Source organism: Bufo bufo, chromosome 2 (genome assembly GCF_905171765.1).
Source record: "Bufo bufo chromosome 2, aBufBuf1.1, whole genome shotgun sequence".
Classification (NCBI taxonomy): Eukaryota; Metazoa; Chordata; class Amphibia; order Anura; family Bufonidae; genus Bufo; species Bufo bufo.
The window spans coordinates 509,152,348-509,169,220 of NC_053390.1; the positions used below are offsets into that span (position 1 = coordinate 509,152,348).

A 16,873-nucleotide genomic window follows, 5' to 3' on the forward strand; every position below is an offset into this window, starting at 1 on the left:
AGCCTGCCTCTACAATGGAAAGAATTATACTTTCCAACTCCCTGCCACTCTGTTCCTGTGCACCGGCTACTGTGTGTCCATCTGCCGGTCTGCTGCTTGTTTAATTCGTCTGCAACATGGCCATGATCATCTCCTCCGCTGCAGCATGGATGTGTCTTGTGGACATGTCACTGGCTGCCATTAGCAGATAGGAAGTAAACAAGCCACGGACCAGGATATAGACACAGCAGCAGGGAGCTACACTTTTTACATGTTACTTTTTAGATCTAGCTTTTCTAATTTTCGAATGACAAATATATATATTAAGCGTATGACTGTTTCTAGTTATTGAATGCACAGTGCATTACATAATTGTAGAGATTTAGAAAATTTCAGAAATTGTATTCCAATAAATATGGTTAAAAAAAAAAAAAAATAGATTATATGACGAAGAAAAAGCCACATCACCATTTTACTACAGTAAATTAATTTTTTACCAAATTATTGGCTATTTATGAAGGAGTCAGAGGCCTAGTCAGAATGGGATTAAAAGTAGGAGTCAGAACTTTGGCTTGCAGACCCCACAGCCCTGATCATCACCAGTACACTGAAATCCTACAGATCCATAATAAAGACCTGCAGGAAGTTCTTGCATGTGCCATAGCATAGTGTGTGCACACCTAGTAGTGCCAAGTGCATGGACCTCTATTCTCTGTGGCATTGGGCAGACCCAGCTGCTCCTTCTGAATTTCGGAGAGAACATAAAACACCAAACTTTGCATTGACCAGGACTCTTAACCACCTCAGCTCCCCTAGCTTAAAACACCCTTAATGACCAGACGACCACTTTTTACAATTCTGCACTACACTACTTTCACGGTTTATTGCTCGGTCATACAACTTACCACCCAAATGAATTTTACCTCCTTTTCTTCTCACTAATAGAGCTTTCATTTGGCGGTTTTTCATTGCTGCTGACATTTTTAAATTTTTTGTTATTAAATCTAAATTTTACGAAATTTTTGCAAAAAATACATTTTTCAGTTGTCATTTTTTAATTTTTTTTAAACTACATTTCTATATAAATTTCTCTAAATTTATTGTTCTACATTTCCTTGATAAAAAAAAAAAAAAGTTTGAATAAAAAAAAAAATAATAATATGGTTTGGGTAAAAGTTATAGCGTTTACAAACTATGGTACAAAAATGTGAATTTCCGCTTTTTGAAGCAGCTCTGACTTTCTGAGCACCTGTCATGTTTCCTGAGGTTCTACAATGCCCAGACAGTAGAAACACCCCACAAATGACCCCATTTCGGAAAGTAGACACCCTAAGGTATTCGCTGATGGGCATAGTGAGTTCATAGAACTTTTTATTTTTTGTCACAAGTTAGCGGAAAATGATGATTTTTTTTTATTTTTTCCTTACAAAGTCTCATATTCCACTAACTTGTGACAAAAAATAAAAACTTCCATGAACTCACTATGCCCATCACAAAATACCTTGGGGTGTCTTCTTTCCAAAATGGGGTCACTTGTGGGGTATTTATACTGCCCTGGCATTTTAGGGGACCTAATGCGTAAGAAGTAGTTTGAAATCAAAATGTGTAAAAAAATGCCCTGTGAAATCCTAAAGGTGCTCTTTGGAATGTGGGCCCCTTTGCCCACCTAGGCTGCAAAAAAGTGTCACATGTGGTATCGCCGTACTCAGGAGAAGTTGGGCAATGTGTTTTGGGGTGTCTTTTTACATATACCCATGCTGGGTGACAGAAATCTCTAGAAGACAACTTTCCCATTTTTTTTATACCAAGTTGGCATTTGACCGAGATATTTATCTTACCCAGCATGGGTATATGTAAAATGACACAAAACACATTGCCCAACTTCTCCTGAGTACGGCGATACCACATGTGTGACACTTTTGTAGCCTAGGTGCGCAAAGGGGCCCAAATTCCAATAAAAATCTTTATGATTTCACAGGGCATTTTTTACTCATTTGGATTCCAAACTACTTCACGCTTTAGGTCCCCTAAAATGCCAGGGCAGTATAAATACCCCACAAGTGACCCCATTTTGGAAAGAAGACACCCCAAGGTATCCAGTGAGGGGCATGGAGAGTTCCTAGAATCTATTTTTTTTGGCACAAGTTAGCAGAAATTTTTTTTTTTTCTCTCTTACAAAGTCTCATATTCCACTAACTTGTGACAAAATTTTTTTTTTACATGAACTCGCCATGCCCCTCACGAAATACCTTGGGGCGTCTTCTTTCCAAAATGGGGTATTTATAAAAAAAAAAAAAAAATTATTTCCACTAACTTGTGCCAAAAAAAAATAAAAAATGTCTGAATGGAGCCTTACAGGGGGGTGATCAGGGAGTCTATATGGGGTGATCACCACCCTGTCATTGATCACCCCCCTGTAAGGCTTCATTCAGACGTCCGTATGTGTTTTACGGATCCATGGATCGGATTCGCAAAACACATACGGACGTCTGAATGGAGCCTTACAGGGGGGTGATCAGGGGTTAATAAGTGACGGGGGGTGTAGTGTAGTGTGGTGCTACTTATTACAGAGCTGCCTGTGTCCTCTGGTGGTCGATCCAAGCAAAAAAGGGAACACCAGAGGACCAGGTAGCCGGTATATTAGACGCGGTTATCAAAACAGCGTCTAATATACCTGTTAGGGGGTTAAAAAATAAAAATCGCATCTACAGCCTGCCAGCGAACAATCGCCGCTGGCAGGCTGTAGATCCACTCGCTTACCTGCAGTTCCTATGAACGCGCACACCTGTGTGCGCACGTTCACATGAAATCTCGCATCTCGCGAGATGACGCGTATATGCGTGACTCTGCCCGAGTGAGCTGCCTCCGGAACGCGATCCTGCGTTAGGCGGTCAAAGGGCACAAATTATAATATATTAATATATATATATTATATATATATATTTTTTTTTTTTGGGAGGAGCATCTATCTCCATGATCAACCATATTAAACCAGATACACTACCTGGTAGGATTGATCATGGTGAATACAATGAGCCGTCTATTGCTGCAAATGATGCACCGTTGCAGAAAATGTATTGCTTTTATGCAAATGAGATGATCACAGCACAGAAAGGCTGGCCTACCCCTTGGTGCACAACTACATCTCCTCCTCTCCCCATCACCACGCCCCTCAGGGTCTAACCGCATCAGGCACCCTCACTCTTTGGATGCCTGGCCTTAAAATGTCTCACTTGCGTGACTTCATCAACACATGCACAGTTGACCTTAGGAGGTTCACTCTGTTGAGATCTGCACTACGCAAGCACCAAAGTCATTATGCTGCAATGGAACATCAATTTTCCAGCAACATTTTATTCACCATGATCAACCCTACCAGGTAGTATGCCTGGGTTAATAGGGTTGATTATGGCGACACTGAACAGTGTGCGTTACACGTCACTCACGAGGAAACCTCATCCTTCCACACAAAATACATAAGAGGTTGTTCATTTAAATGCATTACCTTTATTACAATTCACTTTAAAAACATCAAAATTCGAACAAAAAAATAAAAAAATCCATTTCACTCGTGATTATAAAGTGCATATGTTGTCCCCAATGACGCGAGTACAAAGTTTGCATTTTCCCCTTAAAATACAAAGCATGCAGAAATATCGGGACAAGGCACTGGGTAGAGTTACTTATCTCTGCATACATTCAGAAAAGAAAATATACTTTTACAAATTTATTTTTTTATTTTTTGAGGGTGGTTAACAAATTACAGTCTTTTCCCCACTTCCCAACATACTTTTGCGAGTTCTTGGGGGAGGGGTTTCGGGAACTCATGTTATACAAGAATATTCTGACAGATATGGTGCCTTTACACCTGCTGGTCATCGATACAGAGGCAAGCAGATATCTCACAAATAGGAGTGAAGCCAAAAGGGAAGGGGGGGGGGGGGGGAGAAATATTTAAAGGGCTTCTGTCACCCCACAAAACTTTTTTTTTTGGATAGTTACATTCCTTATAGCGCGATATAGGAGAATATAATCTTATCACTTACTTTAATGCGGCCGTTTCTTTAGAAAACGAAGTTTTATAATATGTAAATCCGGTCTCTACCAGCAAGTAGGGTGTCTACTTGCTGGTAGCCGCAGCAGAAAACCGCCCCCTCGCCGTGTTGATCGACAGGGCCAGCCGTGATCTCCTCCTCCGGCCGGCCCTGTCAGTATTTCAAAAATCGCGCGCCTCTGTTCATTCGGCGCAGGCGCTCTGAGATGAGGAGGCTCGTCTCCTCAGAACTCCCTCAGTGCGCCTGCGCCGATGACGTCTTCTCTTTCGGTGATGTCATCGGCGCAGGTGCACTGAGGGAGTTCTGAGGAGACGAGCCTCCTCATCTCAGAGCGCCTGCGCCGAATGAACAGAGGCGCGCGATTTTTGAAATACTGACAGGGCCGGCCGGAGGAGGAGATCACGGCTGGCCCTGTCAATCAACACGGCGAGGGGGCGGTTTTCTGCTGCGGCTACCAGCAAGTAGACGCCCTACTTGCTGGTAGAGACCGGATTTACATATTATAAAACTTCGTTTTCTAAAGAAACGGCCGCATGAAAGTAAGTGATAAGATTATATTCTCCTATATCGCGCTATAAGGAATGTAACTATCCAAAAAAAAAAAAATAATGAGTTTTGTGGGGTGACAGAAGCCCTTTAAGAAGCTACTGAAGATGGTTGAGGCAAAAGAAATAAAGCTGGCCAGTTATTAGGTCAAAGTTGTGTCCCATTGATTACGACATGAGTAACCCTCTACGATCACCGTACCACAAAACAAGTCATAGGTCAAATATAAAAAAAAAAAATAGGTAAACTGCATAGAAATCAAGTGTCATTTATAAAACACTGGTCAGTTATTTGTAAAGCACACAAAAAAAATAAAAAAATAAAAATTATATATATATATATATATATATATATATATATATATATATATATATATTTTTTATTAATTAGAATTCTGTTTAGACTGTAAACTAAAAAGGGGAAAGACATACAGTGCCAGCACACTGGAAGCCAATATCTGATCCTCCACACTATGAATAAATGTCTGTGTATTTTAAGCCATTTCTGCTTACGGTATAAAATTAAACCAGTCAAACCAGTGTCATCTGTGTCCTGGCCTCATTTCAAAGAGGACAACACCACACAAAAAAAAAAAAAAAAAAAAAAAAAAAAAAGTAACACCATTAATTTTATTTTGCCAGGTAGAAAAGTATGTCAGTAGTAATAAAGTTAAAGTGTCACCACCTATTACGTGGACACCAGCATCCACCTAAAAGTATAAATAACGTCACCAATGGAAACCTACTGCAAACACAAAAGCATACACATGCAGAGGGAGGTGAAAGATGAAGACATTATAGATTTAAAGGCACAGGTTTCCAAGTGAACAGACAAAATATGCAATTCATGTGATACAGACAATAAAAAGGCTTTAGAGAGCTGAAAAGCACCCAGGTGAGAAATATTTTTAAAAAGAACTCCATTAGGTCGAATCAACAGCTAAAACAAACCTAAAAACATAATAGGCCTGTTATTCCGGCACCACGGCAGTGTATGCGCATAGGGTTGGCCAGTGCAAATAAACATTTATTAACTCCGTTCCAGAAGACTATAAAAACATGTCGCCTGAGCAGAATCGGACGGATCAGCAATGTTACATACTGGCTCCAAATTTAGAGTCTACATTAAAGCGCTGGCACAGGATCTACATCATAGGCATCCTAGTGGAATGCACACGACAAAGAAATGTAAAGAACATGAAAAAAAAAAAAAGAAGTTGTCTCTTCAGTAAGACTGTAGCAGCTTTTAGGTTGGGGAGAGGAAAACAGATTAGCAGCATTTTCTAGCTTTTACCCCAAAACTTCCACAAAAGGTGCCAATTGAGACTTGATAAAAAGGATCAAGTCATTCTTTGCAGAGAACCAAATACTATCACATCATAACCTCGTATATGAGAGTCCTAACTAATGTCATCTGACACATCCAAATTCCAAGTCTACGGTGTCTGGACTGGCTCCACTACAGCTCGCAGGACAGTTCAGTAGTAAGGTCCTTGTTTGTCAAAGCCAGAGTAGCTGGACCATTCTGGAAATATACCATATGAGCACCTGGGACTTCCAAACTGATCTAGAGAAAGGCTGTAATCAGAGTTACAGTGACGGCTCTGAAAGTCTGAACGAGTTATTCTGTAATTCTGTCCCTTATTGCCGTCCCAGTACGTTTTCCCATTGCATTCAAAAGAAACTGCAAATTCCAGTCTCTCTTGTGGAGGGATGTCATCTGGCAGGACAAGGTCAAAAGAAAACGTGTCCCAATCAGACCCAGCATAGGTGTCTTTAACATACTGGCATTCGTGATCAGTAAAAGCTCGCCAAGAATTACAAGTCATCCGTATCTTGACACATTTCTCAAAGGCAAGGTTCTTGACCTTTACAGTGCCAACAAGAGATCGTTCTTTGAGCATACAATTTTCTAGACAAACATAGTCTGTCTGGATGCGGTTCCTGAAATCCAAGTAGTCTGCTGCCGGCTGGGCGAAGTCTAACACAAGGTGCTCTTTCTCCAAAGTGGTCAGGTTGACTATATTGTCTATTAACTCCGTTATATTGAAAGGGATTTCCAAAGGATCATCAAGGTCTGAGTACACCTTCACCATTGTGAGGGCTAAACCCCTGTGGTCGGCAAAGGAAACCTTCTTTTTAACTTTATTCTCCTGGTTCTTCATCTCTGTGAGCAAGGATTTGTCGTTTGGCTGGATGCATGGTCTCAGTGGCTTCTTTGGTTTAGGCATTATCCTGCACTCCAAGCGGTCTTGCTGTAGTGCTGGTGAATGCAAATAGAACTTCATAGCAATATCCAGAGCCATGGTTGGCTTATGTGGAAAGAAATCCAGAACACTAATAGAAAGAAAAACCATGTTACCATTGGAATGCTTCAAACTTTCATTGTAAAATGTTTATGCAGTGTAACCTAAATCTATTTAGAATTAGTGTTCATTTGCTCACTATCTGCATGAAGACATCACAGGAGAGGGCCAGGCAACCACAGGTCGCTGCAGTGAACTGTAATTTACAGCATCAAGTCACCGCATTGAGTGGCTGGCCCCCTTGTGTCACATCTTCCACAGGGACCAAACATCACAATAAATATATGTAACCAGATGCAGTAGGGAATCACACATGCTACAGCAGAAGAGGAATCCTGAAGGAAAGTATATTGAAATTCAGTGTATTGGAAGAGCAAGGGTTTTTGTTGTATTTTTTTTGCCAGGAAATAGGTTTACAGATGCAGAAGGTCTACGTTAACACATTAAGGCGGGTTAGGCCCCTTTCAGACGAGCGAGTGTCACGCTGTGGACTTGCAGTACAGCACCCGTCCTGAACTTCAAGCACTGCCGGGTTCGCATAGCATTAGTTTAATTTATGATTCTATATTAGGGATCGACCGATAGATTTTTTTTTTTTATGGCAGATACCGATATGTGAATTTTCATTTTTGAAAAAAAAGTTAAACGTTTTTTTTTTTTTTTTTATTATTATAAATGAAAAAGAAAACACACCAAAATATGAACTTTTTTTTATTTTATTTTTTTACTATTAGCCCCCTTAGAGACTAGAACCCTTGTCCTATTCACCCTGATAGATCTCTATCAGGGTGAATAGGACTTCACACTGTCCCTGCTGCTCTGTGCATAGTGCACACAGCAGCAAGGGAGCCAACTATGGCAACCAGGACTTCAATAGCGTCCTGGCTGCCATGGTAACCGATCGGAGCCCCAGGATTACACTGCTGGGGCTCCGATTGGAACTGCCACTGAGGAGGAGGGCAGAGGGGACCCTGTGGCCACTGCCACCAATGATTAATACTGGGGGGCGCACTGCGCCACCAATGATTAATACTGGGTTGTGGGGGGGGTTAACTACCGCAGATCGCAGCTACTTGTCAGAGGTCGGGAGACGGCTATGTGATTCTGCAGCCAGCTCCCGCCTCCTGTATATGAATTAATGAGACAGTTATCTTCATTGGTGGTGCAGAGGCCATAGCTCCGCCCCTCTTGTCCCCTCTCATTGGTGGCAGTGCAAAGGGGGAGGGAGACACTGCTTCCTTCTCCCCTGTGCTGCCGAGGGAACACAGAGCGCTGTCAGCAGCGTGATCCTTGTTCCCCATACGTTATCGGTATATTGACAAAATAGATGCCGATAACTTTCAAAATTCTGAATATCGGTAAAACTGATAATCGGTCAATCCCTATTCTATATAACCCTTACATTTCTGGAATGTATTTGATAACACTGACAACATTATGTCAGTATTATCCAGTACATTCCAGACCTCTAAGGATTACATAGTATCAAAATGCTATGTGACCCCGAAGAGTGCTGGAAGTTCAGGACGGGTGAAACGCACACTCGTCTGAAAGGGGCCTTAGACTGCATGATGTAGCAGCCAACGGTCGGCTGCTCGTTAAGTGAAGGACACCGCTGCATTTACATGCAGTGATCACCTCCACAGTGTAAGGATGAGTGATGAGTATTGCAATCCCTCATTCCCATACAGAATCAATGTTTCTGAGCAGCAAGATCGCTGTTCAGATGGCACGATCTGCTGCCCAGAAATGTTGATTGATGTGCCTGAACAAACAGGATCACCTGATGAACAAGCAGGTGATCAGCGGCACATATACATGGGCAGATTGTTGTAGGAACGTTTGTTCCCGCTTGTGTAAATCCATCTTCATCTGTGCGTCAGATTGTCTAATTTTACACAAGTGTGTTTGGCCTCGGAAAGGCACTGCATGTACCAGCCGTATTACCCAGACTGCTCCTCTGAACCGAACTCACAGCACCATAATTTACGATGCAGCGAGTTGCTGTATCACAGCATTAGACTACAGTATAGTAGACCCACAGTCATGCAAGAACTCATAGCATCATAAATCATTATGCAGAGGAGCAGGAAATGTGGCCTTCACAGACCATATTTCATGGACTGAACACTTGTGGGAAAATTGTCTAAGGCCTTTCTTGGCTTCATTTTTTAAGCTACGTTTATATCACCAGTAACCTGATTCGGCAGGCTGTTCTAGTAGAGAATCCAGAGACTACCAATCATCGCTGGACCCCACAAACTATGAAGGAATCCAGCTGCTTTCTGGCCAGTCAAAAATTGTATGCAACTGGTTTTTGTCCAGCCAGAACCTGGCATTTGTTCTAGAAAACAGCTGGATCCTCAATTATAGTCTACGGGGTCCAGCCATGAAAAGCAGTATCCAGCAATGCCGGAAACGGTGAACTCCAGCAGGCTGTTCTCTGCCGGACAGGAAAAAAATAAATATAAAAAAATAAAAAAAATGTATTATTTAGTTTAACGGAAAGTAAAAAAATGTTGAGTGAATGAGCCCTTACTATCATTTTTAGCAGAACCCATCATATTACAAAGAAAAGCATACATTGTTGTGCAGAAGCTATATGTACATCAAAGTCTTATGACATTTTAGAAATTTTGTGGCCAAAACCTTTAAAAAAAAAAAAAAAAAGTGACAAACTGGTGAGCACTAGCATAGAAAACTGCTAAAACACCTCAGTGGCCAACCCCTTCAAGCACTGCATTGGTTGACCTAACTATCCCTTTAAAGCGAACCTGTCACCATGATTTTGCGCACAGAGCTGGGGACATGGGCTGCTAGATGGCCACTAGCCCATCTGCAGTACCCAGGTCCCACAGCTCTCCGCGCTTTTATTGTGTTAAAAAAAACTTTTGAGTGATATGCAAATTAGCTGATATGAGTCCTGTAGCCGGAGATGAGTCAAGCGTCAAGGAGCCCAGCACCGCCCCACGTCCTCCGAATCTCCTCCTTGCCGGCTGACGTCACAGAGCTGGAGCGCCGAAATCTCGCGATGCGCGAGCTAGCGCATGCGTAGTTCGTTCCCTGTGCTGATGCCAGCACAGGGAATGAACATGATGCAGACACTGCGCATGCGCTAGCTAGCGCATCGCGAGATTTCGGCGCTCCAGCTCTGTGACGTCAGCCGGCAAGGAGGAGATTCGGAGGACGCGGGGCGGTGCTGGGCTCCTTGACGCTTGACTCATCTCCGGCTACAGGACTCATATCAGCTAATTTGCATATCACTCAAAAGGTTTTTTTAACACAATAAAAGCGCGGAGAGCTGTGGGACCTGGGTACTGCAGATGAGCTAGTGGCCATCTAGCAGCCCATGTCCCCAGCTCTGTGCGCAAAATCCTGGTGACAGGTTCGCTTTAAGTCATGTATAGGGAAACAAAGTTGGTAACCAATCCCTAAATTACAGACCTCTGAAATGGAGCAGCCTCATATAGAGGTCCATAATACTAGGCAAGAAGATACAGACAACAAATCTACTGTCACTAACATATAAGCCATGTCTACAGAGGTCTTACACCATCTTTTTGGTTTCCCCTTTCAGACCTCCTCCTGAGAAGATTACACCACTAGTGATATCCTCTAGTTTACTATGAAAGAATTGCTTGATTTTCCCGTGGTGGCAGCCCCCAATATTCAGGCACAATATCTGACCTTGTCCCTTGTATTTTAACCACTACATTACCGGAGTGTTTACCCTCCTTCCTTACCAGGCGATTCTTTCAGTTGTAGAAATGGGCCTAACTAGACGTATTTGATATTTTTCACTGAACACCTTAGACCTTTCTTTTGGTGGATATAATAAAAAAAAAAAAAATAATATTATATATATATTTTTCTATTACAAATGGTTTCAAGACAAAACCATTAACGTATGCTTGTACCCTGAAAAAGGATGCCATTTATGTACTTTATCTACTGGCTGGGCCCACCACAAGAATTCAAAAGACTGGAGCGCATTTTGACAGCCTATGTTTCTGTTGCTGGTTCCATGGCACCTAATTGCAGAAAACGGTAGTACAGTGACAAAACGTTACAAGCCCCTTCAAAGTGACTTTTATTTGTTAATTTTCTTCCCCTAAGGTATTCATCTTGGGGAAAATTTATAATGGGGGAAAAAAAAACAAAAAAAAAAACTCTATACTAAATATAGCCAAAACGAAAACCTAGATAAAAAAAAGAAAAAAAAAAAAAAAGAAAGTGTGTATGTTTGTATATTTTACACACATAAATTCCACTATACTATTGCTAAAACTAATACAGTGGTCCCTCAAGTTACAATGGTCGTCCTGGAACCAATTAATATTGTAAGTTGAGAAATCAGTTCCAAAGCCCCAAAATGTCATCCAAGATAAGAGAAAATGAAGATTTAAGAAAGATAAGCAGATAATACAGATAAAACCAGTCCTTACATATAACAGTCAGGAATGGCTGCTAACTAGCAACTACTACAGCTTTTACCAGAGAAGTGGCGTGATTGGTTGGATCCGAGTCTGAGGCATTTTATTACAATCGCTGAATCCCAAAACTCAATTTGATTTTTCTTTCTACGGAACTGTATGGGGGCTTGATTTTTGCAGAATAACTTTTAGTTTTCATTGGTATTCATTTGGGGTATACAACACTTTTTGATAGATTCATTTTTTTGGTGGAAAATAAGGCGTTTATAGTATATGGACATGAAGCATTTTTGTAAAATATTTTATGAGGAAACAGGTTTTCATATATATTTTTTTAAACACTAGAAAACAGGGTGTAGAGTCACCTCTAACTGAGCATTGCTAGAGAAACATACACAGGCAGGCATCTCAGCCTGTGTCTTATCCCCCACCTGTATGCCGTCTCTGCCAGTGTCACCACTTCGGCTACTTTCACACTGGCGTTTTAGCTTTCCGTTAGTGAGATCCGTTCAGGGATCTCACAAGCATCCAAAACGGATCAGTTTTCCCTAATGCATTCTGAATGGTAAAGGATCTGCTCAGAATGCATCAGTTTGTCTCCAATCAGTCTCCATTCTGCTTTGGAGGCGGACACCAAAACGTTGCCTGCGGCGTTTTGGTGTCCGTCTGACAAAACTGAGCCAAACGGATCCGTCCTGGCACACAATGTAAGTCAATGGGGACGGATCCGTTTTCTATGACACAATAGAAAACGGATCCGTCCTCCATGGTGTTCAAGACGGATCCGTCTTTTCTATGTTAAAGATAATACAAACGGATCTGTTCTGAACGGATGCAGAAGGTTGTATTATCTGAACGAATCCGTCTGTGCAGATCCATGACTGATCCGAACCAAACGCGAGTGTGAAAGTGGCCTTAGTTGTCTTGCTGCCAGCTCTGTACAGTTCTCTTTTTCCCTGCGCTTCAGTAACTGAAAAGAGGGAGAGCAGAACAAAACTGCCAGTAACTTACTGTCATCGGTAAGTGCGGTGTTCTTGTATACCTACCGTCAGCACTAAGGGCTGGCACTCCTGTCATCAGTTACTAATAGGGAAGAGACAGACTGCCAGCTCCTGTCCATTACAGGAACATAGTACACTTGCTGTCATCGATGGCAGTCCTCTATCTGTTCCCCAATATTAATTGGGCAAGGAGAGAGAACAGGACTGCCTGTGTGGAGCATTAACAGTAGATAGTGCACTATAAACTAACAGGGAAGATTTATCAAACTGGTGTAAAGTTGAACTGGTTTAGTTGCCCATAGCAACCAGATTCCACCTTTCATTTTCCAGTATTCAGTTCCATCCTAGGGGCTCAATACCGGGCAAAAAAAAACACTTCAGTTTTGTCCCAATGCATTCTGCACAAAGATTTCCGGATCCGGCAGGCAGCTCCAGCAACGGAACAGCCTGCCGGATTCCTCTAACGCCAGTGTGAAAGTACCCCAAGCCAGTTCTACTTTACACCAGTTTGATAAATGACCCCACAAGTTTTTCAGTGTGCTATTGGATCAGCGATATTTCTTTTCCAAAATGCAGCATATTCTAGGTGTGTCATTTTAGCCATGTGTGTATTCATACAGGCTTCTCTACAGTAGCGAGAAAAATACATTAAATTTATGGCGTTTATTAGAATACACCACTATGTGAAGGAAGCTTTATAAATTGTCCAGACGGCAGGTTATTCCTCTTCCAGAAATGGGCAAGGTATTCTAACTACTCTTATTTATCTGCTCCATAAAAAGTGAATAGGAATCTGTCATCAGCAGCCTCCCCATCAAGTTATCCAAGACTATAATACTATAAGCAGGAGCTCCGTACAGTATTAGAATGTATTGGCTTCCATGAGCCCAAGTTATTGCTTCTCGAAACTTTGCGCAACAACTTCATAAATTAATTTGTACTGTAAAAAACAATTTCCCAAACTCAGGTTCGGTTCCAAGGTACCACTTATTTATTATTTATCCAAAGTAGATTTGCTCATCCCTACCCACGATGTTAGGGAGGCTCGCCCCCCCCCCCCCCCCCCCCAACACCGGATGGTACATGGTTGCAGTTTCACAGTCATGTCGACAACACATGACCACTGCAGCCAATCACAGTGTACCTTGGTGCCAGCGATTGGCTGCAACAACCATGTGTAATTGATTAGAGCAATTGAAAGGGAAGACTCGAATTAGAGATGAGCGAATTTCTGCTTATGAAATTCGTTCACACTTCGTTTGGTGGTAAAAGGTGAATTGCGTTATGGATTCTGTTACCACGGACCACAACGCGATTCTATGACAGAATGCATAAGGGAATGCCTTTAGAGACATTCCGTTATTCATTCAGTCATAATAGAAGTCTATGGGCTGCAAAACGGATCCGTCCCGTTTCCGTTATGCAGGGGAGGACAACCCGTCATTGTGAGGACAGTACATACCAGTTACTGTATCAGGGGCTTTAATACTGTGCTCATGGATTTCATTTAATTTCACTTCCATCATCTCTATGCTCACCGTCTACCTGCATAAAAATGTCCTGTGTGTGACCTACCTCGGGTAATGTGGAAAGAGGGGGGAGGCAAGAGACCACCAGTTCAAAAAAACAAAACAGCATTGTCAGCACCTAAACTTAACACAACATTCCTAATTACAATGCGTCGCCATATGGGGCAGAACATGGACATACTGGAAAAACGCTCATGCCGCACTGGAGTTTCTCCCCAAATTATTATTAGCAGAAATCTTTAGTAACAGTTCACATATTAACTGGACAAACTAAAGAACTAGAAAAAGTGACCTGTGTGTGATCAGGGCCTGGAGGATGCACAAGTGACAGAACAAGGACAAAGCCTTCTCTTGTGTTACCTGGTTGAGTTCATCGGTGAAACGAGCCTAGGCATTTAGCACACATGGGACGAGGAGTCGATGAAAAGAAAGCCTAGCCAGGACGGAGGGGGAACAAAAGTCCAGTGGTCCGTTGTCTGCAAAGAGAAAAAAAGCGGAAATTAACAACACGTATACAGGAACACACCCCCCTTTCTTATGCCATGGGATGTGAAAGCGTCGTGTTCACGTCGGGCTTTCAGTGGAGTCACAACGCCACCTAGTGGAAGACATGTTCACCCAGGAGTAAGAGGCAGTAATAAAACACAAAGTGACAGGGCAAGTTTAAAGCAAATAGCAGAGTTCAGCGAGTGCAGAGAGACCACAGATACAGGTGCTGTATACAAGTGCATACCGCCGATTTCTAACAGGGAAATAAATCCTGCTGCTATTTTTAGGGCAAGTTCCTTTGGAACATATTTCACCACGCAAAATCCACAATGGGTCTTCAGCGAAATCCACATGAGCTACACCTGGCGAAACCAGTTGTCGAACTCTTCAGCAAAAAACGGACATGCGGAGGAATTAAAATCCACACTGCAAGTCAGGATCATGTGGGGGAGAGCTGTGAAATCTCATCCACTTTGCAGGTGCCGGAAATGCTGCGGATTCTGCACCCAAAAAGCTCCAAGGTGGACAATCAGCAGCATCCGTCCAGTGGGCTTACATCGTGAATGGACCTCTAAAAGGAATAGCAGAAACACATTATATATATATATATATTTTTTTTTTTTTCTTTTTTTAATCTAAGATTAAGCACTGTCTTTTTTGTGGCGATTTGGTCCCAGATTTACTAATGTTACTGTGTCTACAATCTGTCTCAAATAGGGGCAATTTGGCACAATTACGGTTTGTACAAAAAAAAAAAAAAAAAACACAAAATTAACAAAGAAAAATAATTACATTTGATCACCAACATGCCACTAAAAACCAATGTGTGAAGCCACCCATTTCCACACGTACAAGTGCTCCACGTTAACATTGGAGCGAGCGCTGTAGTGGGCTCCTGGTGGAATGTGAAAGCTACCACTCGGAGCAGAGGGGAGGGCTCAGGGCGGTGACGCAGCTAAAGTTCAGTGAAGCCCACCCTGGGCACTTTAGGGAGCAGGGAAAAAAACCTGCACATTCTCACTACTCCTGATAAGGAAATCTCAGCAAATCGTCTGTACTGCTCTCCCAGATCCCCCACTTTGTACTGTCAGCAGTATAGTACTGTTAAACCTGCCCTTACAATGAGAACCTGTACATATACTAGATACCGTATACCACATTTCACACACAAATAACAGGTTAGTGAGGGTTTAGAGTACACACCAACTAGACAGCTGTTACAGCCAGTGGATGGGTTCTGGTTTACACACCACAAAAGGTTCAACTACAGAGTGAGAAGTGGACACATGGACTACGGCACCTCGTGTAGAAGGTCCAGCTGGAGAAGACACACCTAGGACAGGTTCACACATTCAGATGCCCGAGTTGGACAATTTGCTGGTAATGCGTGTGTGTAGGGGGGGGGGGGGGATTTAATTCCCCCCAAAAAAGAAAAAAAACAACGCTCCTCTCACGCATCCACGATCAGTGCGGCCCTACGGCAGGGGCTTATGGCCCATGAGAACAGGAGGTTCGGGCACAATGTCCTTCTGGGGGCCCCACACACTGTAGATAGTCGGCTGCTCTGGAAGATATCTACAGTTCTGGCCGACAGGTTTGTCCAGTTTAGAAGACTTCTTGTCTACAACTGGGAATAGATAAGGGAGCGCTCCTCTATTTAGGGACCCTTATCTTTCGGCGGTTACAAAGAGCATCTCTGGCTTTGGCTGAAAAACCTGCCCTAAATATACAGTGTGCTGATGAATGGCTCCTCTTGGGATCTACTGGGAGACTGAAATCTTCCGGTCAGATCACACAATGTCCAGAAGCCCAGTGATCGGCTTAAGGGAGAGCCCCCCTTTAACCTAATGTACCTGGCCAGCTTTAGTCAACCTAACCCTATTCTACAACATTATACTGTCATAGAGAAGCACTGATCGCCCATGTGGACTCCACACAGACCCAGATAGGATAGGCTCAGGTGCGCAGCATAAATCCCCAAAACCGCACAAGAACTCGGCTCCGTTCACACTGTGCAGTGACTGAGATCATTACAGCCGGCAATCAGGACTGGGCACTTTCCATGGCAGCCAGGCACTGACCAGTTCCGTCTTCCAGCACATTAACACGTGCGAACAGCATTAGATGGCCCCCAAAGCCCTCCGCATACCTTATGCCATCAGTGTCCCCTCTCGCAGCAGCAGCACACCATGGTTGGGAGAGGGTTGGACGGGGTACCGGGCCGCTCGCAGCGGGATCCCCATCCCGTCAGGCCACTGAGCCGACTCCTCCAGCCTGCAGCTCTCTCAATGTTAAAGAAACCGGCGTCCCATCCCACTCCACGCTTCACGTGAACTGGTGTGCTCAACCAATCACAGCTAGTCAGTGAGAAGCCGCCAGCCAATAGGGAGAGAGAGACAGCGCACTGGGCTCCACGTGATCGTCTGTCGGACGCTGGCGAGAGACAAGGTACATAGGTGCATGTAAGACTGGGGGAGGGGTGCTATAGGTCTGACTGATATAGCCACATGCTGGGTGCATCAGGGTGACTCCTGCT

General features: G+C 43.1%; 1 protein-coding gene across 1 annotated transcript; it reads right to left on the reverse strand.

Moving 5' to 3' along the window:
• Positions 1–5,195: 5,195 nt before the first annotated feature.
• PPP1R3B (protein phosphatase 1 regulatory subunit 3B) lies at positions 5,196–16,651 on the reverse strand. Its single transcript, XM_040417871.1, has 3 exons — positions 16,487–16,651; positions 14,209–14,324; positions 5,196–6,916 (listed from the first exon to the last, which is right to left on the reverse strand). The coding sequence occupies exons 2-3, from the start codon at positions 14,241–14,243 to the stop codon at positions 6,058–6,060; spliced, it is 894 nt and encodes a 297-aa protein (XP_040273805.1). The 5' UTR covers positions 14,244–14,324; positions 16,487–16,651; the 3' UTR covers positions 5,196–6,057.
• Positions 16,652–16,873: the final 222 nt, after the last annotated feature.

What these genes read in the sequence shown, in the direction of transcription:
- PPP1R3B (XM_040417871.1), bottom strand. Translation starts at nt 14,243, where the DNA reads ATGCCTAGGCTCGTTTCACCGATGAACTCAACCAG. An exon ending in TCACCGATGAACTCAACCAG is followed by an intron (nt 6,917 to 14,208) that starts GTAACACAAGAG and finishes TCTTTCTATTAG; the next exon opens with TGTTCTGGATTTCTTTCCAC.